At 32.6% G+C, this 27791-nt stretch overlaps 1 protein-coding gene across 9 annotated transcripts in view; it reads right to left on the reverse strand.

Moving 5' to 3' along the window:
• Positions 1–27482, reverse strand: part of LOC143251208 (POU domain, class 3, transcription factor 4-like) — a 91509-nt gene extending 64027 nt beyond the window's left edge. For 3 of the 9 annotated variants that reach the window (XM_076502641.1, XM_076502644.1, XM_076502642.1), the window contains exon 1: positions 25341–27482. In XM_076502641.1, coding sequence (XP_076358756.1) covers positions 25875–27245 — 1371 coding nt within the window. In that variant the 5' untranslated portion in view covers positions 27246–27482 and the 3' untranslated portion in view covers positions 25341–25874. The remainder of the gene's footprint in view (positions 1–25340) is intronic. The other 6 variants (XM_076502648.1, XM_076502650.1, XM_076502646.1 and 3 more) reach the window with 3 other exon arrangements.
• Positions 27483–27791: the final 309 nt, after the last annotated feature.

The following is a 27791-nucleotide window of genomic DNA, read 5'->3' on the forward strand; positions in this document are numbered from 1 at the left end:
AAACATTCAACTGTTAATGTTATAATAAACATGAAACAATGTATTCATTAAAAAGTCCATATTATAATAACAGGGTAAAAAAAGGTTATGGTATGATAATATGGCAGTACGCCACCAGACAGTCTATATTGTAAAAATAAATATAGAATAAGTCATACAAAAAATATTTAAAAACCTTTGGTCGTCAAAACATAGCCAATGAATGTTAAGTTACATACATGTGTTACTGACGTCGATTGACCTAAACGTTGGAAACTCTAATACAAAATTTACAATAAATGTCATCCCATAAACATAGTTTACTATCGTGTAAACAGGTATTTTCTTATATTTAGGGTAACTATTGTATTTGGTATTTTCAATACGAACGGCACCGTATGTGCTAAACAAGGCTTTAATCTTGTACAACTCATGAAACCAGGCATGTATATCTGTGGGATCCAAACTTAAACAGGAGACGAGAAATGTACTGTTATAAGAGATTTTTGTGACGTCTGTTAATATCTTGTGTTTGTTTTACTTTTTCAAAAACACTTTAGAATTATTATTTTGTTAGACACGCACAGATATATATGTTATTCTTTGTTTGTTTGTTTTTGAATTTCGCGCAAAGCTACACAAGGGCTATCTGCGCTAGCCGTCCCTCATTTAGCAGTGTAAGACTAGAGGGAAAGCAGCTAGTCATCACACCCACCGCCAACTCTTGGGCTACTATTTTACCAACTAATAGTGAAATTGACCGTAACATTATAACGTCCCCACGACTGAAAGGGAGAGCATGTTTGGTGCGACGGGGATTCGAACCCGCGACCCTCAGATTACGAGTCGAACGCTTTCACCCACCTGGTCATGTCGAGCCATATATATGGTACTTGTATATGTTACTTTGTATTATTCTACGACATGTACCTATCCTACGTGTCTTTTGTGGCCCACAGTTTGGGAACCGCTAGTATGTATGGGTAGGTCAGAGGCCCAAGTTTAGCCATCCCTAGTACATAGAACTGTCGTTCAGAGGGAGCGCAATCAGCCAACACTACCCGCCACCTAAATAACTGTCAACTTTCTTCTACTCTCAAGACAAACGTGCGGAGTTTGCTGGCAACATGCTGTGAGATCAAACCTTGGACCTTCTTATCTATACGCCTTCTAGTATTACACGGCCAGCCATCGTTACTGACGAAATAGGATCAAATATCGGTAAAACATATTAATTTAGTTAACTGTATTTTAATTTATTTCGTACTCGAAAGAAATAATTTCAAAGCAATACCCGTATTATTTTTCCTCCTATATTAATTCTGTGGTGAAAAATTGACGATTAAAATATTTTTCTACATATTTCGATATAATAGATAAAGAAGCGACAAAATATGGGAGGTTTACTAAAGCAAATATATAATAATTACAGTAAAAAACAAATAAATATACCGCAATACATTAGGTTTTGTAATATATAAACCTCGAATATATTTTGATCGCATAAACACAGTAATAAAAGTATATGTGCACAAAATCTGTCATCAAACGACGGTCAGTTTAGTCACGAACGTGTCAATATAACTCGTTCTAATGTTTTTTTGTAATATTTTAAAAGCTCAGTGAACGTATTCGCACAACAGATGACCTACCACGAAAATTTCAGGATAAACCTAGTGATCAAAATGAGTTAAAGATGACCAACTAGCACAACCTAGTGGATAAATTTAACAATTAAAGTGACAAAAAGTAACTGACCTTATAATAATCAAAGCGAGATAACATGTATCGACTGCATAACTTCAAGGATAACCCTAATAATTGAGGTATATTAAAAAATATTAACCTTATGATATTAAGGATAAACCCCAAAAGATATGAAAAATGACCACTCATTTATATTCTTGAATAAACGCAATCTGTGAAGTGACATCAAATGGAACGTACACGTAATTATTCGTAAGAAACTTCGTGCGAGAGTTGAAATAACACTGATTGGTAACGCAGTAGTTTGTGCCGATAAACAGCGACCGGATAATAGTAGGGTTAATAATGCTGCTCTATGCAGTGAGAATAAGTTTTGTAGAAAAAGCAGGTTACAATCTTGGTTGTAGCCGTAACAGTCGTCTTATTACTGGATGGGCTATATTCACTCATATATTAGTCATTAGATCCACACATATATCCTTCCATCTCGCTCGGTTGAGTCATTAGATCCACATATATATCCTTACATCTCGCTCGGTTGAGTCATTAGATCCACACATATATCCTTACATCTCGCTCGGTTGAGTCATTAGATCCACACATATATCCTTACATCTCGCTCGGTTGAGTCATTAGATCCACACATATATCCTTACATCTCGCTCGGTTGAGTCATTAGATCCACACATATATCCTTACATCTCGCTCGGTTGAGTCATTAGATCCACACATATATCCTTCCAGCTCGCTCGGTTGAGTCATTAGATCCACACATATATCCTTTCATCTCGCTCGGTTGAGTCATTAGATCCACACATATATCCTTCCATCTCGCTCGGTTGAGTCATTAGATCCACACATATATCCTTCCATCTCGCTCGGTTGAGTCATTAGATCCACACATATATCCTTCCATCTCGCTCGGTTGAGTCATTAGATCCACACATATATCCTTCCATCTCGCTCGGTTGAGTCATTAGATCCACACATATATCCTTCCATCTCGCTCGATTGAGTCATTAGATCCACACATATATCCTTCCATCTCGCTCGGTTGAGTCATTAGATCCACACATATATCCTTCCATCTCGCTCGGTTGAGTCATTAGAACCACACATATATCCTTCCATCTCGCTCGGTTGTTTTTATCAATAGAAAAGGATTGTGAAATAAACTTTGACATTCTAATGAACTTTGAGATTAAAACAGACTTTTATATAACTTATAATTCTTTGTTACTTAAAATTCATGAAATACAGGCCTACAACAATAGAATTATTTTAAAGTCCTGGGACAGGTGATTTGTCATGAACACAAATAAGATTGCACAAACTTGGAGAGAGTGTCCAATTAAAAGAAAAGCTAGTACTTAGAAATATGTCAAGGTGTAATAGGTCAGACATAAATACGCTTGTAGATATTCCTGTTTGGTGCCAGACATGTTTCTTATGTAATAGATTAGACAGAAATACGCTTGTAGATATTCCTGTTTGGTGCCAGACATGTTTCTTATGTAATAGATTAGACAGAAATACGCTTGTAGATATTCCTGTTTGGTGCCAGACTTGTTTCTTATGTAATAAGTTAGACAGAAATACGCTTGTAGATATTCATGTTTGGTGCCAGACATGTTTCTTATGTAATAAGTTAGACAGAAATACGCTTGTGGATATCCTTGTTTGGTGCCAGACATGTTTCTTATGTAATAGGTTAGACAGAAATACGCTTGTAGATATTCCTGTTTGGTGCCAGACATGTTTCTTATGTAATAGGTTAGACAGAAATACACTTGTAGATATTCCTGTTTGGTGCCAGACATGTTTCTTATGTAATAAGTTAGACAGAAATACGCTTGTGGATATTCTTGTTTGGTGCCAGACATGTTTCTTATGTAATAGGCTAGACAGAAATACACTTGTGGATATTCATGTTTGGTGTTCTGTCATATACTTTTGGTCGTCTTTAGGTTTCCAACTTGTTGTGTGTAAAACGAAGCTGTTTTTTTACTCATCTTCCTCATTCGTGTTGAAATAAACTTGATGGCTGTAGTGAAGACACAAAAGAAAGGATTTCTCCTTTTTGGTGTGAACATAAAGAATACAAATGATACGAAAGTTGGTTGACCGAAATGACAATCCGTGTGTTGTTGTTGTTTGTTTTTAGCGTGTTTAGAAACAACACACGAATTGTCATTTCGGTCAACCAACTTTCGTATCATTTGTATTCTTTATGTTCACACCAAAAAGAAGAAATCCTGTTTTACCTATATAGCTCCAATATACCAGCTTCAAATCGTGCATCAAGTGTATTTTTAACCAATGGGAGATTTCCATTTATACGTCTCCCCAAAAAAAAACAACAACAACTGCTTTCCTGGACAACGATGAGACGTAAGCCTAAACGTGAGATTCAACACGATCTTCTCATTGGACGTACACCCCTTCCCAAAAAGAAAACAACAATAAAAAACAAAACAGGTCTTCTGGACGACGGCAAAACTTCAGGCAGAAAGTTTGTTAGATTGTTTCCAATTTCGCTTGAAGCTACTCGAGGGATATCTGCGCTAACCGTACCTAATTTAGCAGTGTAAGAGTAGAGGGAAGGCAGCTAGTGATCACCACCCACCGCCAACTCTAGGACTACTATTTTACCAACGAATAGTGGGGTTGACCGTCACATTATAACACCCCCACGACAGAAAGGGCTAACATGTTTGGTGTGACGGGGATTCGAACCCCTCGACCCTCATATTACGGGCCGAGTGCCTTAACCACCTGGCCAAGCCGGGCCGAGGCAGAAAGTGTGAACTAAAGTAAGATTGAGGTAAAAATAACGTTTAACTATTTAACTTTATATTGTCACATCTTCAAACTAAGAAACAGGTCATCGGATCGTCGTGTCTTTGAAAACATGGGGTAAGAAAAGGATATAATGGAACTACGTTACGTTTTAGAAGAGCTCGTGCAAACCTGAAATTTGTGTCACTGAAAACATTTGACTCAAGAAACCTGAAAGTAACACAACACAATCACTAAAATGAATAAATAAATAAGTAAAACAATGGATGGAAAACAATATGTTTCAATCTCATATGAACTAACACTGTCTCAGTTAGCCCTTACGTAACACAACACAATCACTAAAATGAATAAATAAATAAGTAAAACAATGGATGGAAAACAATATGTTTCAATCTCATATGAACTAACACTGTCTCAGTTAGCCCTTACGTATTTATGTATCATATCTGTTGTGTGGTCTGCAACTTAAGTATTGTATCCCATAAAAACATACGTTTAGTCCTTCTCGATATATGTAGGGTTATTATTTCAGAAACCATACACAGCTCATCCTCTGCAACCCCTACCCCTTGCGCCACTGTTTATTATTACTCATCGCATCCCCCCTAACCCACACCCTTTGAAAGGCCTTCGGCAAACATCATAATGTGAGTTTAAGCGACTTGCTGGCTTCTGTAAAGATGTAACATATTTCGTTACGTATGAAACAGATATAAGGGTAGGAACACACGATAGTCGAAACAAGGAGAATTTGTCACTGTGTAAGATCTTACAGAGTGAGATGTATAAAGGGTTTAAAGGTTTTGTTAAAACACTTTCGTAACGCACAGAAGAACAACGTAACCTGTTTATGTTAGTGTCGATTAGATCACATACTTAAATTGGTTCATCTTCTGACGGCCTGATGGTGTTTCTGTTTGTGTGGATTAGACCACATGATAAAAGTGGTTCATCTTCTGATGGCCTGATGGTGTTTCTGTTTGTGTCGATTAGATCACATACTTAAATTGGTTCATCTTCTGACTACTTGATACTGTTTATGTTAGTGTTGATTAGACCACATGATAAAATTGGTTCATCTTCTGATGGCCTGATGGTGTTTCTGTTTGTGTCGATTAGATCACATACTTAAATTGGTTCATCTTCTGACTACTTGATACTGTTTCTATTAGTGTCGATTAGACCACATGATAAAAGTGGTTCATCTTCTGACGGCCTAATGGTGTTTCTGTTTGTGTCGATTAGACCACATGATAAAAGTGGTTCATCTTCTGATGGCCTGATGGTGTTTCTCTTTGTGTCGATTAGACCACATGATAAAAGTGGTTCATCTTCTGACAGCCTGATGGTGTTTCTGTTTGTGTCGATTAGACCACATGATAAAAGTGGTTCATCTTCTGACGGCCTGATGGTGTTTCTGTTTGTGTCGATTAGACCACATGATAAAAGTGGTTCATCTTCTGATGGCCTGATGGTGTTTCTGTTTGTGTCGATTAGACCACATGAAAAAATTGGTTCATCTTCTGACGGACTGATGGTGTTTCTGTTTGTGTCGATTAGATCACATACTTAAATTGGTTCATCTTCTGACTACTTGATACTGTTTATGTTAGTGTTGATTAGATCACATACTTAAATTGGTTCATCTTCTGACGGCCTGATGATGTTTCTGTTAGTGTCGATTAGACCACATGATAAAAGTGGTTCATCTTCTGACGGCCTAATGGTGTTTCTGTTTGTGTCGATTAGACCACATGATAAAAGTGGTTCATCTTCTGACGGCCTGATGGTGTTTCTGTTTGTGTCGATTAGACCACATGATAAAAGTGGTTCATCTTCTGATGGCCTGATGGTGTTTCTGTTTGTGTCGATTAGACCACATGATTAAATTGGTTCATCTTCTGACGGCCTGATGGTGTTTCTGTTTGTGTCGATTAGACCACGTACTCAAAATAGATTCATCTTCTGAGAACCCGTATATTTATATTGCGTCTTTATACATATAAGATCACTATATGGGATAAAGCTCAGGAAGTGTTCCTGTCATTAGTAACAAATACACAAAAAAGTTCGTAATCAAAACAAAAATGTGATTACACTTCTATAATACAAGCGAAAAGAATGTGGCGAGAACGGAAGAACATCAGTTATTTTTAAAACCTTCCTTGAAGACGTTTTCAGCTTCATTGATCAAAGACTTTGGTAAGAAATCTTGACAAACATATCACGTTAATGGACACCCATGCAATTTTAAATGAAGTTCCAAAAAAGTTCCTGTGTCATATTAGGTTAGTATGCGTAGACAATGATAAGAAATTACGATCAAAAATGTTCTTATCAGTGAAGTTATCCAACTGATAAACTCCAGTACATTATCATTTTTTATAAGATAAATATATTCAATTATCTATATTCATTACGAGGGTGAATTTTCATTTCACTCGAAGAAAATATTATGCTCTAATCAGGAGTTGTTGTTCACAGGCTGAAATCATTTGTTAAAGATTCATCTAGCATTGAAACTCTGTCTTTATCAAATTATATTCATAAATATAAGTTGTAATATTATTTATCTTGAGATCTAAACTCAATTTAATTTACATTTACCAAACATGTTGCGATAGTGTAGTTTAGAGATGTCTTAAACAACGCAATATATGAAATTAACATAAGCTGTGACACAAGGGTACGATAGTCGAAATTTAAACGAATCGTGGTGTGTTTCATAATGTCGTTTTTTTGTTCGTGTTCTTAACACCGTTTTTCTTGTATTCGGTAAGAGATCAAACATTGTTATAAATTAGAGGATATATTCCTAAACTAAAATCACAGTTCATATAACATTCAAACACATCCACTAGCGAATTAAATATAAGTTATACTCAGCTAGATTTTTCATATCATTAGACATTTTTAACTCCCAAACATCGAAAACCAACTCTGTATTTAGCAGAGTTATGTAAACACAAGAACTGTTTTTGTATTACGGTGCTTTTCTGCTGTAAAATATGTCGTTAGTTATAACTGTAATAACTTAGTTGCATGGGTTCAGAAACCTGATGTTATCATATTCTTAAAATCAACTATCTGTTCTTACAGTGATAATCTACTATTTGTATTAAAATACTTTTATATTTATGAATACTGTACTCATGTTTGGTTGAAATATCGTCGGTAGTAAATCAATATAATATATAATCATTGTGTCAGCAACAACAACTACTGTACTCATGTTTGGTTGAAATATCGCCTGTACTAAATCAATATACTATATAATCATTGTGTCAGCAACAACAACTACTGTACTCATGTTTGGTTGAAATATCGCCTGTACTAAATCAATATATTATATAATCATTGTGTCAGCAACAACAACTACTGTACTCATGTTTGGTTGAAATATCGCCTGTACTAAATCAATATATTATATAATCATTGTGTCAGCAACAACAACTACTGTACTCATGTTTCGTTGAAATATCGTCGGTACTAAATCAATATATTATATAATCATTGTGTCAGTAACAACAACTACTGTACTCATGTTTGGTTGAAATATCGTCTATACTAAATCAATATATTATATAATCATTGTGTCAGTAACAACAACTACTGTACTCATGTTTGGTTGAAATATCGCCTATACTAAATCAATATATTATATAATCATTGTGTCAGCAACAACAACTACTGTACTCATGTTTGGTTGAAATATCGCCTGTACTAAATCAATATATTATATAATCATTGTGTCAGCAACAACAACTACTGTACTCATGTTTGGTTGAAATATCGCCTGTACTAAATCAATATATTATATAATCATTGTGTCAGCAACAACAACTACTGTACTCATGTTTGGTTGAAATATCGTCTATACTAAATCAATATATTATATAATCATTGTGTCAGCAACAACAACTACTGTACTCATGTTTGGTTGAAATATCGTCGGTACTAAATCAATATATTATATAATCATTGTGTCAGCAACAACAACTACTGTACTCATGTTTGGTTGAAATATCGTCGGTACTAAATCAATATATTATATAATCATTGTGTCAGCAACAACAACTACTGTACTCATGTTTGGTTGAAATATCGTCTATACTAAATCAATATATTATATAATCATTGTGTCAGCAACAACAACTACTGTACTCATGTTTGGTTGAAATATCGTCGGTACTAAATCAATATATTATATAATCATTGTGTCAGCAACAACAACTACTGTACTCATGTTTGGTTGAAATATCGTCTATACTAAATCAATATATTATATAATCATTGTGTCAGCAACAACAACTACTGTACTCATGTTTGGTTGAAATATCGTCTATACTAAATCAATATATTATATAATCATTGTGTCAGCAACAACAACTACTGTACTCATGTTTGGTTGAAATATCGCCTGTACTAAATCAATATATTATATAATCATTGTGTCAGCAACAACAACTACTGTACTCATGTTTGGTTGAAATATCGTCTATACTAAATCAATATATTATATAATCATTGTGTCAGCAACAACAACTACTGTACTCATGTTTGGTTGAAATATCGTCTATACTAAATCAATATATTATATAATCATTGTGTCAGCAACAACAACTACTGTACTCATGTTTGGTTGAAATATCGTCTATACTAAATCAATATATTATATAATCATTGTGTCAGCAACAACAACTACTGTACTCATGTTTGGTTGAAATATCGTCTATACTAAATCAATATATTATATAATCATTGTGTCAGCAACAACAACTACTGTACTCATGTTTGGTTGAAATATCGTCTGTACTAAATCAATATATTATATAATCATTGTGTCAGCAACAACAACTACTGTACTCATGTTTGGTTGAAATATCGTCTGTACTAAATCAATATATTATATAATCATTGTGTCAGCAACAACAACTACTGTACTCATGTTTGGTTGAAATATCGTCTATACTAAATCAATATATTATATAATCATTGTGTCAGTAACAACAACTACTGTACTCATGTTTGGTTGAAATATTGTCGGTAGTAAATCAATATATTATATAATCATTGTGTCAGCAACAACAACTACTGTACTCATGTTTGGTTGAAATATCGTCTGTACTAAATCAATATATTATATAATCATTGTGTCAGCAACAACAACTACTGTACTCATGTTTGGTTGAAATATCGTCTATACTAAATCAATATATTATATAATCATTGTGTCAGTAACAACAACTACTGTACTCATGTTTGGTTGAAATATTGTCGGTACTAAATCAATATATTATATAATCATTGTGTCAGCAACAACAACTACTGTACTCATGTTTGGTTGAAATATCGTCTGTACTAAATCAATATATTATATAATCATTGTGTCAGTAACAACAACTACTGTACTCATGTTTGGTTGAAATATTGTCGGTAGTAAATCAATATATTATATAATCATTGTGTCAGTAACAACAACTACTGTACTCATGTTTGGTTGAAATATTGTCGGTAGTAAATCAATATATTATATAATCATTGTGTCAGCAACAACAACTACTGTACTCATGTTTGGTTGAAATATCGTCTATACTAAATCAATATATTATATAATCATTGTGTCAGTAACAACAACTACTGTACTCATGTTTGGTTGAAATATTGTCGGTAGTAAATCAATATATTATATAATCATTGTGTCAGCAACAACAACTACTGTACTCATGTTTGGTTGAAATATCGTCTGTACTAAATCAATATATTATATAATCATTGTGTCAGCAACAACAACTACTGTACTCATGTTTGGTTGAAATATCGTCTGGTACGTAAATCAATATATTATATAATCATTGTGTCAGCAACAACAACTACTGTACTCATGTTTGGTTGAAATATCGTCTGTACTAAATCAATATATTATATAATCATTGTGTCAGCAACAACAACTACTGTACTCATGTTTGGTTGAAATATCGCCTGTACTAAATCAATATATTATATAATCATTGTGTCAGCAACAACAACTACTGTACTCATGTTTGGTTGAAATATCGTCTGTACTAAATCAATATATTATATAATCATTGTGTCAGCAACAACAACTACTGTACTCATGTTTGGTTGAAATATCGTCTGTACTAAATCAATATATTATATAATCATTGTGTCAGCAACAACAACTACTGTACTCATGTTTGGTTGAAATATCGTCTATACTAAATCAATATATTATATAATCATTGTGTCAGCAACAACAACTACTGTACTCATGTTTGGTTGAAATATCGTCTATACTAAATCAATATATTATATAATCATTGTGTCAGCAACAACAACTACTGTACTCATGTTTGGTTGAAATATCGTCTATACTAAATCAATATATTATATAATCATTGTGTCAGCAACAACAACTACTGTACTCATGTTTGGTTGAAATATCGTCTATACTAAATCAATATATTATATAATCATTGTGTCAGCAACAACAACTACTGTACTCATGTTTGGTTGAAATATCGTCTATACTAAATCAATATATTATATAATCATTGTGTCAGCAACAACAACTACTGTACTCATGTTTGGTTGAAATATCGTCTATACTAAATCAATATATTATATAATCATTGTGTCAGCAACAACAACTACTGTACTCATGTTTGGTTGAAATATCGTCTATACTAAATCAATATATTATATAATCATTGTGTCAGCAACAACAACTACTGTACTCATGTTTGGTTGAAATATCGTCTATACTAAATCAATATATTATATAATCATTGTGTCAGCAACAACAACTACTGTACTCATGTTTGGTTGAAATATCGTCTATACTAAATCAATATATTATATAATCATTGTGTCAGCAACAACAACTACTGTACTCATGTTTGGTTGAAATATCGTCTATACTAAATCAATATATTATATAATCATTGTGTCAGCAACAACAACTACTGTACTCATGTTTGGTTGAAATATCGTCTATACTAAATCAATATATTATATAATCATTGTGTCAGCAACAACAACTACTGTACTCATGTTTGGTTGAAATATCGTCTATACTAAATCAATATATTATATAATCATTGTGTCAGCAACAACAACTACTGTACTCATGTTTGGTTGAAATATCGTCTGTACTAAATCAATATATTATATAATCATTGTGTCAGCAACAACAACTACTGTACTCATGTTTGGTTGAAATATCGTCTATACTAAATCAATATATTATATAATCATTGTGTCAGCAACAACAACTACTGTACTCATGTTTGGTTGAAATATCGTCTATACTAAATCAATATATTATATAATCATTGTGTCAGCAACAACAACTACTGTACTCATGTTTGGTTGAAATATCGTCTATACTAAATCAATATATTATATAATCATTGTGTCAGCAACAACAACTACTGTACTCATGTTTGGTTGAAATATCGTCTATACTAAATCAATATATTATATAATCATTGTGTCAGCAACAACAACTACTGTACTCATGTTTGGTTGAAATATCGTCGGTACTAAATCAATATATTATATAATCATTGTGTCAGCAACAACAACTACTGTACTCATGTTTGGTTGAAATATCGTCTGTACTAAATCAATATATTATATAATCATTGTGTCAGCAACAACAACTACTGTACTCATGTTTGGTTGAAATATCGTCTATACTAAATCAATATATTATATAATCATTGTGTCAGCAACAACAACTACTGTACTCATGTTTGGTTGAAATATCGTCTGTACTAAATCATCAATATATTATATAATCATTGTGTCAGCAACAACAACTACTGTACTCATGTTTGGTTGAAATATCGTCTAAAATCAATATATTATATAATCATTGTGTCAGCAACAACAACTACTGTACTCATGTTTGGTTGAAATATCGTCTATACTAAATCAATATATTATATAATCATTGTGTCAGCAACAACAACTACTGTACTCATGTTTGGTTGAAATATCGTCTGTACTAAATCAATATATTATATAATCATTGTGTCAGCAACAACAACTACTGTACTCATGTTTGGTTGAAATATCGTCTATACTAAATCAATATATTATATAATCATTGTGTCAGCAACAACAACTACTGTACTCATGTTTGGTTGAAATATCGTCTGTACTAAATCAATATATTATATAATCATTGTGTCAGCAACAACAACTACTGTACTCATGTTTGGTTGAAATATCGTCTATACTAAATCAATATATTATATAATCATTGTGTCAGCAACAACAACTACTGTACTCATGTTTGGTTGAAATATCGTCTATACTAAATCAATATATTATATAATCATTGTGTCAGCAACAACAACTACTGTACTCATGTTTGGTTGAAATATCGTCTATACTAAATCAATATATTATATAATCATTGTGTCAGCAACAACAACTACTGTACTCATGTTTGGTTGAAATATCGTCTGTACTAAATCAATATATTATATAATCATTGTGTCAGCAACAACAACTACTGTACTCATGTTTGGTTGAAATATCGTCTACTACTAAATCAATATATTATATAATCATTGTGTCAGCAACAACAACTACTGTACTCATGTTTGGTTGAAATATCGTCTATACTAAATCAATATATTATATAATCATTGTGTCAGCAACAACAACTACTGTACTCATGTTTGGTTGAAATATCGTCTATACTAAATCAATATATTATATAATCATTGTGTCAGCAACAACAACTACTGTACTCATGTTTGGTTGAAATATCGTCTATACTAAATCAATATATTATATAATCATTGTGTCAGCAACAACAACTACTGTACTCATGTTTGGTTGAAATATCGTCTATACTACTAAATCAATATATTATATAATCATTGTGTCAGCAACAACAACTACTGTACTCATGTTTGGTTGAAATATCGTCTGTACTAAATCAATATATTATATAATCATTGTGTCAGCAACAACAACTACTGTACTCATGTTTGGTTGAAATATCGTCTATACTAAATCAATATATTATATAATCATTGTGTCAGCAACAACAACTACTGTACTCATGTTTGGTTGAAATATCGTCTGTACTAAATCAATATATTATATAATCATTGTGTCAGCAACAACAACTACTGTACTCATGTTTGGTTGAAATATCGTCTATACTAAATCAATATATTATATAATCATTGTGTCAGCAACAACAACTACTGTACTCATGTTTGGTTGAAATATCGTCTGTACTAAATCAATATATTATATAATCATTGTGTCAGCAACAACAACTACTGTACTCATGTTTGGTTGAAATATCGTCTATACTAAATCAATATATTATATAATCATTGTGTCAGCAACAACAACTACTGTACTCATGTTTGGTTGAAATATCGTCTATACTAAATCAATATATTATATAATCATTGTGTCAGCAACAACAACTACTGTACTCATGTTTGGTTGAAATATCGTCTGTACTAAATCAATATATTATATAATCATTGTGTCAGCAACAACAACTACTGTACTCATGTTTGGTTGAAATATCGTCTGTACTAAATCAATATATTATATAATCATTGTGTCAGCAACAACAACTACTGTACTCATGTTTGGTTGAAATATCGTCTGTACTAAATCAATATATTATATAATCATTGTGTCAGCAACAACAACTACTGTACTCATGTTTGGTTGAAATATCGTCTGTACTAAATCAATATATTATATAATCATTGTGTCAGCAACAACAACTACTGTACTCATGTTTGGTTGAAATATCGTCTATACTAAATCAATATATTATATAATCATTGTGTCAGCAACAACAACTACTGTACTCATGTTTGGTTGAAATATCGTCTATACTAAATCAATATATTATATAATCATTGTGTCAGCAACAACAACTACTGTACTCATGTTTGGTTGAAATATCGTCTATACTAAATCAATATATTATATAATCATTGTGTCAGCAACAACAACTACTGTACTCATGTTTGGTTGAAATATCGTCTATACTAAATCAATATATTATATAATCATTGTGTCAGCAACAACAACTACTGTACTCATGTTTGGTTGAAATATCGTCTATACTAAATCAATATATTATATAATCATTGTGTCAGCAACAACAACTACTGTACTCATGTTTGGTTGAAATATCGTCTGTACTAAATCAATATATTATATAATCATTGTGTCAGCAACAACAACTACTGTACTCATGTTTGGTTGAAATATCGTCTATACTAAATCAATATATTATATAATCATTGTGTCAGCAACAACAACTACTGTACTCATGTTTGGTTGAAATATCGTCTGTACTAAATCAATATATTATATAATCATTGTGTCAGCAACAACAACTACTGTACTCATGTTTGGTTGAAATATCGTCTATACTAAATCAATATATTATATAATCATTGTGTCAGCAACAACAACTACTGTACTCATGTTTGGTTGAAATATCGTCTGTACTAAATCAATATATTATATAATCATTGTGTCAGCAACAACAACTACTGTACTCATGTTTGGTTGAAATATCGTCTGTACTAAATCAATATATTATATAATCATTGTGTCAGCAACAACAACTACTGTACTCATGTTTGGTTGAAATATCGTCTATACTAAATCAATATATTATATAATCATTGTGTCAGCAACAACAACTACTGTACTCATGTTTGGTTGAAATATCGTCTATACTAAATCAATATATTATATAATCATTGTGTCAGCAACAACAACTACTGTACTCATGTTTGGTTGAAATATCGTCTATACTAAATCAATATATTATATAATCATTGTGTCAGCAACAACAACTACTGTACTCATGTTTGGTTGAAATATCGTCTATACTAAATCAATATATTATATAATCATTGTGTCAGCAACAACAACTACTGTACTCATGTTTGGTTGAAATATCGTCTATACTAAATCAATATATTATATAATCATTGTGTCAGCAACAACAACTACTGTACTCATGTTTGGTTGAAATATCGTCTATACTAAATCAATATATTATATAATCATTGTGTCAGCAACAACAACTACTGTACTCATGTTTGGTTGAAATATCGTCTGTACTAAATCAATATATTATATAATCATTGTGTCAGCAACAACAACTACTGTACTCATGTTTGGTTGAAATATCGTCTGTACTAAATCAATATATTATATAATCATTGTGTCAGCAACAACAACTACTGTACTCATGTTTGGTTGAACTACTGTACTCATGTTTGGTTGAAATATCATGTCTATACTAAATCAATATATTATATAATCATTGTGTCAGCAACAACAACTACTGTACTCATGTTTGGTTGAAATATCGTCTGTACTAAATCAATATATTATATAATCATTGTGTCAGCAACAACAACTACTGTACTCATGTTTGGTTGAAATATCGTCTGTACTAAATCAATATATTATATAATCATTGTGTCAGCAACAACAACTACTGTACTCATGTTTGGTTGAAATATCGTCTGTACTAAATCAATATATTATATAATCATTGTGTCAGCAACAACAACTACTGTACTCATGTTTGGTTGAAATATCGTCTATACTAAATCAATATATTATATAATCATTGTGTCAGCAACAACAACTACTGTACTCATGTTTGGTTGAAATATCGTCTGTACTAAATCAATATATTATATAATCATTGTGTCAGCAACAACAACTACTGTACTCATGTTTGGTTGAAATATCGTCTGTACTAAATCAATATATTATATAATCATTGTGTCAGCAACAACAACTACTGTACTCATGTTTGGTTGAAATATCGTCTGTACTAAATCAATATATTATATAATCATTGTGTCAGCAACAACAACTACTGTACTCATGTTTGGTTGAAATATCGTCTATACTAAATCAATATATTATATAATCATTGTGTCAGCAACAACAACTACTGTACTCATGTTTGGTTGAAATATCGTCTGTACTAAATCAATATATTATATAATCATTGTGTCAGCAACAACAACTACTGTACTCATGTTTGGTTGAAATATCGTCTGTACTAAATCAATATATTATATAATCATTGTGTCAGCAACAACAACTACTGTACTCATGTTTGGTTGAAATATCGTCTGTACTAAATCAATATATTATATAATCATTGTGTCAGCAACAACAACTACTGTACTCATGTTTGGTTGAAATATCGTCTGTACTAAATCAATATATTATATAATCATTGTGTCAGCAACAACAACTACTGTACTCATGTTTGGTTGAAATATCGTCTATACTAAATCAATATATTATATAATCATTGTGTCAGCAACAACAACTACTGTACTCATGTTTGGTTGAAATATCGTCTATACTAAATCAATATATTATATAATCATTGTGTCAGCAACAACAACTACTGTACTCATGTTTGGTTGAAATATCGTCTATACTAAATCAATATATTATATAATCATTGTGTCAGCAACAACAACTACTGTACTCATGTTTGGTTGAAATATCGTCTATACTAAATCAATATATTATATAATCATTGTGTCAGCAACAACAACTACTGTACTCATGTTTGGTTGAAATATCGTCTATACTAAATCAATAAATCAATATATTATATAATCATTGTGTCAGCAACAACAACTACTGTTTGGTTGAAATATCGTCTACTAAATCATATTTGGTGTCAGAACAACAACTACTGTACTCATGTTTGGTTGAAATATCGTCTGTACTAAATCAATATATTATATAATCATTGTGTCAGCAACAACAACTACTGTACTCATGTTTGGTTGAAATATCGTCTGTACTAAATCAATATATTATATAATCATTGTGTCAGCAACAACAACTACTGTACTCATGTTTGGTTGAAATATCGTCTGTACTAAATCAATATATTATATAATCATTGTGTCAGCAACAACAACTACTGTACTCATGTTTGGTTGAAATATCGTCGGTACTAAATCAATATATTATATAATCATTGTGTCAGTAACAACAACTACTGTACTCATGTTTGGTTGAAATATCGTCGGTACTAAATCAATATATTATATAATCATTGTGTCAGCAACAACAACTACTGTACTCATGTTTGGTTGAAATATCGTCGGTACTAAATCAATATATTATATAATCATTGTGTCAGCAACAACAACTACTGTACTCATGTTTGGTTGAAATATCGTCTATACTAAATCAATATATTATATAATCATTGTGTCAGCAACAACAACTACTGTACTCATGTTTGGTTGAAATATCGTCTATACTAAATCAATATATTATATAATCATTGTGTCAGCAACAACAACTACTGTACTCATGTTTGGTTGAAATATCGTCTATACTAAATCAATATATTATATAATCATTGTGTCAGCAACAACAACTACTGTACTCATGTTTGGTTGAAATATCGTCTATACTAAATCAATATATTATATAATCATTGTGTCAGCAACAACAACTACTGTACTCATGTTTGGTTGAAATATCGTCTGTACTAAATCAATATATTATATAATCATTGTGTCAGCAACAACAACTACTGTACTCATGTTTGGTTGAAATATCGTCTGTACTAAATCAATATATTATATAATCATTGTGTCAGCAACAACAACTACTGTACTCATGTTTGGTTGAAATATCGTCTGTACTAAATCAATATATTATATAATCATTGTGTCAGCAACAACAACTACTGTACTCATGTTTGGTTGAAATATCGTCTGTACTAAATCAATATATTATATAATCATTGTGTCAGCAACAACAACTACTGTACTCATGTTTGGTTGAAATATCGTCTGTACTAAATCAATATATTATATAATCATTGTGTCAGCAACAACAACTACTGTACTCATGTTTGGTTGAAATATCGTCTGTACTAAATCAATATATTATATAATCATTGTGTCAGCAACAACAACTACTGTACTCATGTTTGGTTGAAATATCGTCTATACTAAATCAATATATTATATAATCATTGTGTCAGCAACAACAACTACTGTACTCATGTTTGGTTGAAATATCGTCTATACTAAATCAATATATTATATAATCATTGTGTCAGCAACAACAACTACTGTACTCATGTTTGGTTGAAATATCGTCGGTACTAAATCAATATATTATATAATCATTGTGTCAGCAACAACAACTACTGTACTCATGTTTGGTTGAAATATCGTCTATACTAAATCAATATATTATATAATCATTGTGTCAGCAACAACAACTACTGTACTCATGTTTGGTTGAAATATCGTCTATACTAAATCAATATATTATATAATCATTGTGTCAGCAACAACAACTACTGTACTCATGTTTGGTTGAAATATCGTCTGTACTAAATCAATATATTATATAATCATTGTGTCAGCAACAACAACTACTGTACTCATGTTTGGTTGAAATATCGTCTGGTACTAAATCAATATATTATATAATCATTGTGTCAGCAACAACAACTACTGTACTCATGTTTGGTTGAAATATCGTCTATACTAAATCAATATATTATATAATCATTGTGTCAGCAACAACAACTACTGTACTCATGTTTGGTTGAAATATCGTCTATACTAAATCAATATATTATATAATCATTGTGTCAGCAACAACAACTACTGTACTCATGTTTGGTTGAAATATCGTCTATACTAAATCAATATATTATATAATCATTGTGTCAGCAACAACAACTACTGTACTCATGTTTGGTTGAAATATCGTCTGTACTAAATCAATATATTATATAATCATTGTGTCAGCAACAACAACTACTGTACTCATGTTTGGTTGAAATATTGTCGGTAGTAAATCAATATATTATATAATCATTGTGTCAGCAACAACAACTACTGTACTCATGTTTGGTTGAAATATTGTCGGTAGTAAATCAATATATTATATAATCATTGTGTCAGCAACAACAACTACTGTACTCATGTTTGGTTGAAATATTGTCGGTAGTAAATCAATATATTATATAATCATTGTGTCAGCAACAACAACTACTGTACTCATGTTTGGTTGAAATATCGTCTATACTAAATCAATATATTATATAATCATTGTGTCAGCAACAACAACTACTGTACTCATGTTTGGTTGAAATATCGTCTGTACTAAATCAATATATTATATAATCATTGTGTCAGCAACAACAACTACTGTACTCATGTTTGGTTGAAATATTGTCGGTAGTAAATCAATATATTATATAATCATTGTGTCAGCAACAACAACTACTGTACTCATGTTTGGTTGAAATATTGTCGGTAGTAAATCAATATATTATATAATCATTGTGTCAGCAACAACAACTACTGTACTCATGTTTGGTTGAAATATTGTCGGTAGTAAATCAATATATTATATAATCATTGTGTCAGCAACAACAACTACCGTACTCATGTTTCGTTGAAATATATCTATACTAAATCAATATATTATATAATCATTGTGTCAGCAACAACAACTACTGTACTCATGTTTGGTTGAAATATCGCCTGTACTAAATCAATATATTATATAATCATTGTGTCAGCAACAACAACTACTGTACTCATGTTTGGTTGAAATATTGTCGGTAGTAAATCAATATATTATATAATCATTGTGTCAGCAACAACAACTACTGTACTCATGTTTGGTTGAAATATTGTCGGTAGTAAATCAATATATTATATAATCATTGTGTCAGCAACAACAACTACTGTACTCATGTTTGGTTGAAATATCGTCTGTACTAAATCAATATATTATATAATCATTGTGTCAGCAACAACAACTACTGTACTCATGTTTGGTTGAAATATCGTCTATACTAAATCAATATATTATATAATCATTGTGTCAGCAACAACAACTACTGTACTCATGTTTGGTTGAAATATTGTCGGTAGTAAATCAATATATTATATAATCATTGTGTCAGCAACAACAACTACTGTACTCATGTTTGGTTGAAATATCGTCTGTACTAAATCAATATATTATATAATCATTGTGTCAGTAACAACAACTACCGTACTCATGTTTGGTTGAAATATTGTCGGTAGTACATCAATATATTATATAATCATTGCGTCAGTAACAACAACGAGGAAAAATTGAAAAATTTAAAAAACAACAATACTGTATTGTATTAAAGGTAGTATTCAACAACAACAATACTATATTGTATTAAAGGTAGTTTTCCACAACAACAACAACACTATATTGTATTAAAGGTAGTATTCAACAACAACAACAATACTATATTGTTTTAAAGGTAGTTTTCCACAACAACAACAACACTATATTGTATTAAAGGTAGTATTCAACAACAACAACAATACTATATTGTATTAAAGGTAGTATTCAACAAAAACAACACTATGTTGTATTAAAGGTAGTATTCAACAACAACAACAATATTATATTGTATTAAAGGTAGTATTCAACAACAACAACAACACTATATTACAATAAATATAGTATCTACAATATACAATAAATATAGTATATAAAAATATAGTTTTCCACAACAACAACAACACTATATTGTATTAAAGGTAGTATTCAACAACAACAACAATACTATATTGTATTAAAGGTAGTATTCAACAAAAACAACACTATGTTGTATTAAAGGTAGTATTCAACAACAACAACAATATTATATTGTATTAAAGGTAGTATTCAACAACAACAACAACACTATATTACAATAAATATAGTATCTAGATTCAACAACAACAACACTATATTACAATAAATATAGTATCTATAATCAACAACAACAACATTATATTGTATTAAAGGTAGTATTCAGATTCAGTTAATAGTTTGCTCCAACAATGACTGGATATTCAATGTTAAAATTAGAAACTAATGTGATGACATTTTGGTATGTATTTCCTAATAATGTAAAGCTGAGAGCACTCAATGTAAAAATATTTAATAGAATAAACAGAAATCCCTACATAATGTATCTGATGTGTGGTGTCATAGGTTGTTGTGATTTTGATTGAAGTTTGATGAAGAAACAAAACAGGTCTCTCAACTTTCAAAATCCAGATATTACAGTGATGATGGGTTTAGCAGAAAAAGACAAGAATTTCATGTCACAGTATCACTTGTTTATTATTTGTCATTTCATGTCAACCTATATGATACAGTTATACAAAGGTATATATATATATATATATATATAAATTTAATACAGTCAATGACTATATATACACACAAATACATTAATATACACGGGTAAAAGTGTCAACTCCAACTGAATGTACAGTGGCAATAAAAATCCAATACTTCGAAGCATTAAATAATCAAAGTGCAAAGAACATAACTCCACTTTTGAGTGCAATTTAACATAACTCCACTTTTGAGTGCACTTTACTGGTCTTATCAAAGCACATTTTCAAAAGAGCCGCATGTTATTTTGATTTAATCACAGGCTTAATCTTTAACTATTGAAACACTGAACACAATCAGTGGTCTATTTCTATCGTCCTCGTTGGAGACGAAACCTAAAACCTACACAACATGCACAAGCTAAATATATGGTGAAGTTGAACTGCAAATGGAAACTTTCGACACGTATCTATGTATATAAAAATATACCAGTTTTGGTATTTCAAATGTATTTATAATTCACATCTCAATAGCATCGGTTACCAAACTTTTACCAAACAAGTATTCTGAAAAAACTAGCTAATGCATACACTGATCAATCATCTTAGGAATATGCAATTCTTCAGGTTTATGTAATATACATATAGAACCACTGGCCAATCTGTCTTTCAGAAATGTCTAATTCTTCAGGGTTATGTTATATACACATAGAATCACTGGACAATCTGTCTTTCAAAAATGCCTAATTCTTCAGGTTTATGTAATATACACATAGAATCACTGGCCAATCTGTCTTTCAGAAATGCCTAATTCTTCAGGTTTATGTAATATACACATAGAATCACTGGCCAATCTGTCTTTCAGAAATGCCTAATTCTTCAGGTTTATGTAATATACACATAGAATCACTGGCCAATCTGTCTTTCAGAAATGCCTAATTCTTCAAATTTGTGTGAGACAAACATAGGGCCACTGGCCAATCGAATTCTAATCTATCATCCCAAGTTACGTAATGTAGCAAGACCAGGAACTTTTGTTTATATAACAGCCAATCCCTTGTCGTGGAGTGTGTTACGTTTCTCTAAACGGATATTTGAAGTTTCGCAATAGCTGTAGGCATGTATGTTTTCTTCGATACTTTTTTTTTTGTTGTTGTTTTTTTAACCTAAAGGTAAAATAAAAATTTTTGACTGCTACTCAACATGAATTATGAATTTGAACACGCAACTGGCAGTGGGATTCTGAGAAATGAAGGTCAGCCGTAAGAGGGCGAACTTTTAACTGTTAGGAGCTGGCGAAGCGACGTAAATAAACATATAGCGATTTCCCAGATAATATCATCCGGGCTTATAACTATCTTAGCAATAACATAAAATTTTTGACTTCAGTGTTTTCGAATTAAAGTCACTTTGATAACATCGGCTCTACTAACGACTCATAAAAGACGCAATTCAACAAGGGTTTTGAAGTATATATTAATCAATTCAGGAAAGGGTGAGAGATAGTCCTTTCTGTGAAGTGAATAATGTGGCATATCTGCTAGTCTTTCGTAACACAGACACACGCACAGAAAAAAATCTGGGTTTTAATCGCAAAATGGTATATGATATAATACGATAAATAGGATATGTCCAACTAACTACAAGTTCTTATGAGTTCTATAAAACTATCTTCTGTGTACTATACATTAATAGAAGGGACTCAGTATTGAAAATAATTTAATTTTTTTTTAATTTTGAGATCTGAGAAACTGTCCTATTGGAGAGTGACTTTGAAAATATCGTATACATTTCATTCAGTCACTTTTCAAACATATTCATATATAGAGAAGTTCTATAAGTACACACATAAGTATGACCTTCGTATTATCTATTACCGTAAAATAGCTTTAACTATTTTAACCAAAATAAACGCCTTTTATATGCTTTCAAAAACAGAAAACATTGCATCTTAAAATTACATTAACAACAAATAATGTGGTTTTATTATGTGCTTTAAAACAAAATTATCAAAGAATTAGAAAATTTGATCGATTTCCTTTAACTATCGATTGATTAAATATTTCAGATGTGTATTACCTTACTTTGCCATTCAAAAATATTCAAACAGTGAGCGTGTTATGTGTTAGGTGTTAATAGAATCAAAAGTATCTACGTTGTTATCACCATAATTTACTAAAAGTAGGAATTATAAGTTCACATAATTCATAATTGAAACTGTTTTCCAATCAATTTTAATATGCAGTGTTTCGTGGTTTGTTTGTATTGGTACATAATCATATTATTTTAAATTATAAATTTATCTCAACAAGTACCACCTTGATTGGTAGACACTGTTATGTGTGTTCCAATTACTGTGCGCCAACGCTGTTTTACTTTTTAGACGCTTATCTTACGTCATATAATATTAAACGTTTTAACAGTAATTCTACAAAACAATAATAGGCGAGTTAAAAACAAAACGAGTTATTCCCTGATATTTTTTTGAATACAAGGTTTTAGAGTTGAAAATTGTACAGTTTCTGTTCCATATAAAACTTTTGAATTCCATTTCAAACGTTCGTAAATGTACCTCGCACAAACAGATATTTGTAGTTCGATTTGAGATAGCCTCCGTTCGAATTTCCAATCTGTATTTCTATTTAAAGCACTTTTGGGTTTTAAAACTTCCAACAAACGCGTCATAATTGAAGAAACGCGAATAATAAAGTAAATAAAATATATTAACACAATTATTTTTCACATATATTTATTTGTATTTCAAATAACGTGTTGTTAGTATTAAAAGTACCTTTCAATGCGATCGTTTATTATTTCCATTACATTAAATTCAGTCAAGCGATTTGGTTCAAAATAAAAATTAAATATAAACAGGTAATTTTAAATTATCGTTTACACAAATAACAATACGCGCTTTTCTTATAGTAAAGCCACATCAGGCTATCTTCTGAGTCCACGGAATCGAACTCATGATTTTAGCGATTTTAAATCCTTAAACCTACCGCTGTACCAGCGAGAAACCAAATAAAAACAAACCCTTTGTTTGCAATTTAGTTATCATGATTTGTATACGTTATTTATGAATGTTTGTAGTTGTGATGTTTCACACTTTTAATACAAACAGCACAAACAACTTTGTAATTTTTAAGCTTCACGGTCATTACTGAACAATATTAGTTTTATTATGAGTGTTTTTCCATCTCCTCATTGGTTTGGAACCGCATTTGTTATTCTAGAGTGTTATAAAACTTAGCCCACGTTATTTTATTCTGTAAAATTACTTTAGCATTGGAAATCCATAAATAAAATGGGTCTTTCACATATAAAGTATTTCATAAATATTATATACAATAGTTCACCGGGTAAGTTTTTTGACTGTATGGCTCGTATTTGTTATTATTATTAGTTTACGTCAACAAAGACATTCTCTTTCCTCAGTGTTATAAACAGTTAAGCATTCGGGGGTTTAATTTTCAGTTTAAAAATAATAACAATAAGTCTTAACGCTGACACTCGAAACATGAAATGTTGTCTGTAAACGAACATTAAAAAAAAATTACACATTTTAATGATGTCATCTAAATAACTTACATGAAGTAAGAATAGAGGTTAAAAATACAATTATTAGGCCTAAGGATAGAAATTTACCTTTATGTTACCTTTGTATTAAAGTTGAAATCAAATAGAACACCCAGTTCGACAGAAAGGTTCGATCTTTAAATCTATAAGTTCTTCAAGGGGTGGCACATACTAAGGTCATAAACCAAACTGTTACCTTGATAGCACTGCAGACGTTTCCTGGTTTCCGTCCCATGGTTCCTACTTGGACTAGTGTGTGTTCTCACCTTTCGTATTTATCTAAGCTTCTTTCGTCGTTGTTTCGTCTCCTCCACACGAGTGCACGAGATTTAGGATGCTGTCCGACGATAATGGCAGAGAATGGAAAATTGGCACGAAAACACAAAAACTAAGACGACGTTACGTCATTATTATATACAAGTTACCTCAACATGAGCAAACGAAACGTAAACCCTCTGTTTACCAAGAAAAGACCAAAATTTTGTTTATACATTGCACCAGTACACATAACTTGTTTTAGGCCTATGAATCACGTGTCAAGTGTGAAATGCTTGTGGTTCCTAATCATTAAAAACAAAATCACGAGAGCCCTATTATTTCATGTTAGTGTGCGGTTAAGGACTGACCTATAGAGTGGTCAGCAGAATGAGTTGCAGGAGAACGTAGCACGGGGGGACTGTTTGTGGCGAGTGGGACTTGACTGTTGTGAAACCCTTCTTCTCTATGTCTCAGAAGAATATCTTGGTTTCCGTTGTTTTTCTGTCCTCCCTTTGTCATTTCGTTGTCCGGTAGAGGGTTTTCGGCGGCATCAGTGTTCGAGGTCATACGTTTCTCTTTCTGACGTCGGTTACAAAACCAGACTCGTACCACTTCTTTGTCTAATTGTAAGCTATCCGCCAGACTTGCTATCTCCTGAGCCACTGGTTTCTGTTGTCTGTGAAAGTGAGTTTCCAGCACTGTCTTCACAGACACTTCAATACTTGTTCTCTTCTTTCGCTTGCGACCCTGAGAAGCGATCTTGTCCAGCGAGGTCGGAGAACCAGTAGAGCTGTCGGCTTCCTCCAGCCATTTAGACAGCAGTGGTTTGAGCTTACACATGTTTTTGAAACTCAGCTGTAGAGCCTCGAACCTGCAGATGGTTGTTTGACTAAATACGTTCCCGTAGAGAGTCCCCAGAGCCAGGCCGACGTCCGATTGCGTAAAGCCGAGCTTTATTCTTCTCTGTTTGAACTGCTTGGCAAACACTTCGAGATCTTCTGAATTGGGTGGTGGCGAGTCGTTTATCACGGCATGGTCATTATCAAACGATCTGGAATCGAAACTGCGATGGTATATGGAGTCATGATAACGGTGATGATGGTCACTTGCCAGATGTTGAGACGAGTCCCTCATGACCGGCTGAAGCTGGCTAGCACTGTGACTGAGCATTCCATTCATCCCATAAGCTGGACGTTGCGGGGGGGATGATCCGTTACCCGGAGGCACCATGCCCGTCATATGAGACGCTGCTAACGACGACGGATGCCACGGGTAGGACGCTGGCACCTGCTGTGAGGGACGGTACTGGGCGAGAGTGCCCGAGTGTAGTTCAACTCCAGCGTGGGGTGGAGGTTTAATGTCCTGTGTATGTAAACCGTGGTGAGCCATGCTGGACGGCCACGTACCCGGGTCTCCGTGAGGAGAAAAGCCGACCCACTGGGTGTGAGGGCCAAGAGTGTGCCCGTTAGGGCCCTGGTGCTGCTGCGGCATGTACTTGAACTCCGCAGGGTCGCGCATAAAACCGGGCTGCGAACTTGCGAGCTGCATGTCGCTACTCCTACTAGCGTGTGTGCTCGTCAGAGAGGCCACGCTACTTGTGACTGCGTATGGATCTGGCGAGTTGGTAGCCATTGTACAGAAGACATTGGCGCCGAGCCGATCATACTTACAAAACAAGCCAAGGTGGCCTCGCTTTAGAGCAAAGCACCCCAGCATGGCGCTGATGAATGGGTACGTTTCTCGTTGTCGATTGGCGCAAGCTCAGATGACGACATGCAAAAGGCAAGGCGTCACACAATACATCACAACACTCCAGAACTCATTGGCTCCGACTCGATGCAGACGAAGGGTTGAGTAGGCCCGGAACAAGACGGAACCGCACCCTTACCACCTTGTTGGGAAACAAACTCAACATTTGAAGATTGGTGGTGTTTTCCTGTTGCTGAGGTCCAGATGTCGACTTTATTTTCTTCCTTCTAAAATAACGGACAACAGAGAAAACCGAAAGGCGGTACTTCAGCAATAGGCGGGAGTTATGACCTTTTGATTGACACGTAAATATATCGCTGTCTTCTTTGGTCTTGATCAGCTGACAGTGACGTGTTCTTTAGGCCAAAATCACGAGATGTGATTGATTATACGCATGCTCACCACGTTAATTTTCCTTAGGATCCATTATTTACTGAGGAAATATCTTTTTTTAAGTAGAGAACACTAATATTTCAAGTTTGGCTTGACTTATAAGTTCCGAGACACATGAAA

The sequence above is a fragment of the Tachypleus tridentatus genome, chromosome 5 (assembly GCF_004210375.1).
Source record: "Tachypleus tridentatus isolate NWPU-2018 chromosome 5, ASM421037v1, whole genome shotgun sequence".
Taxonomy (NCBI): Eukaryota; Metazoa; Arthropoda; class Merostomata; order Xiphosura; family Limulidae; genus Tachypleus; species Tachypleus tridentatus.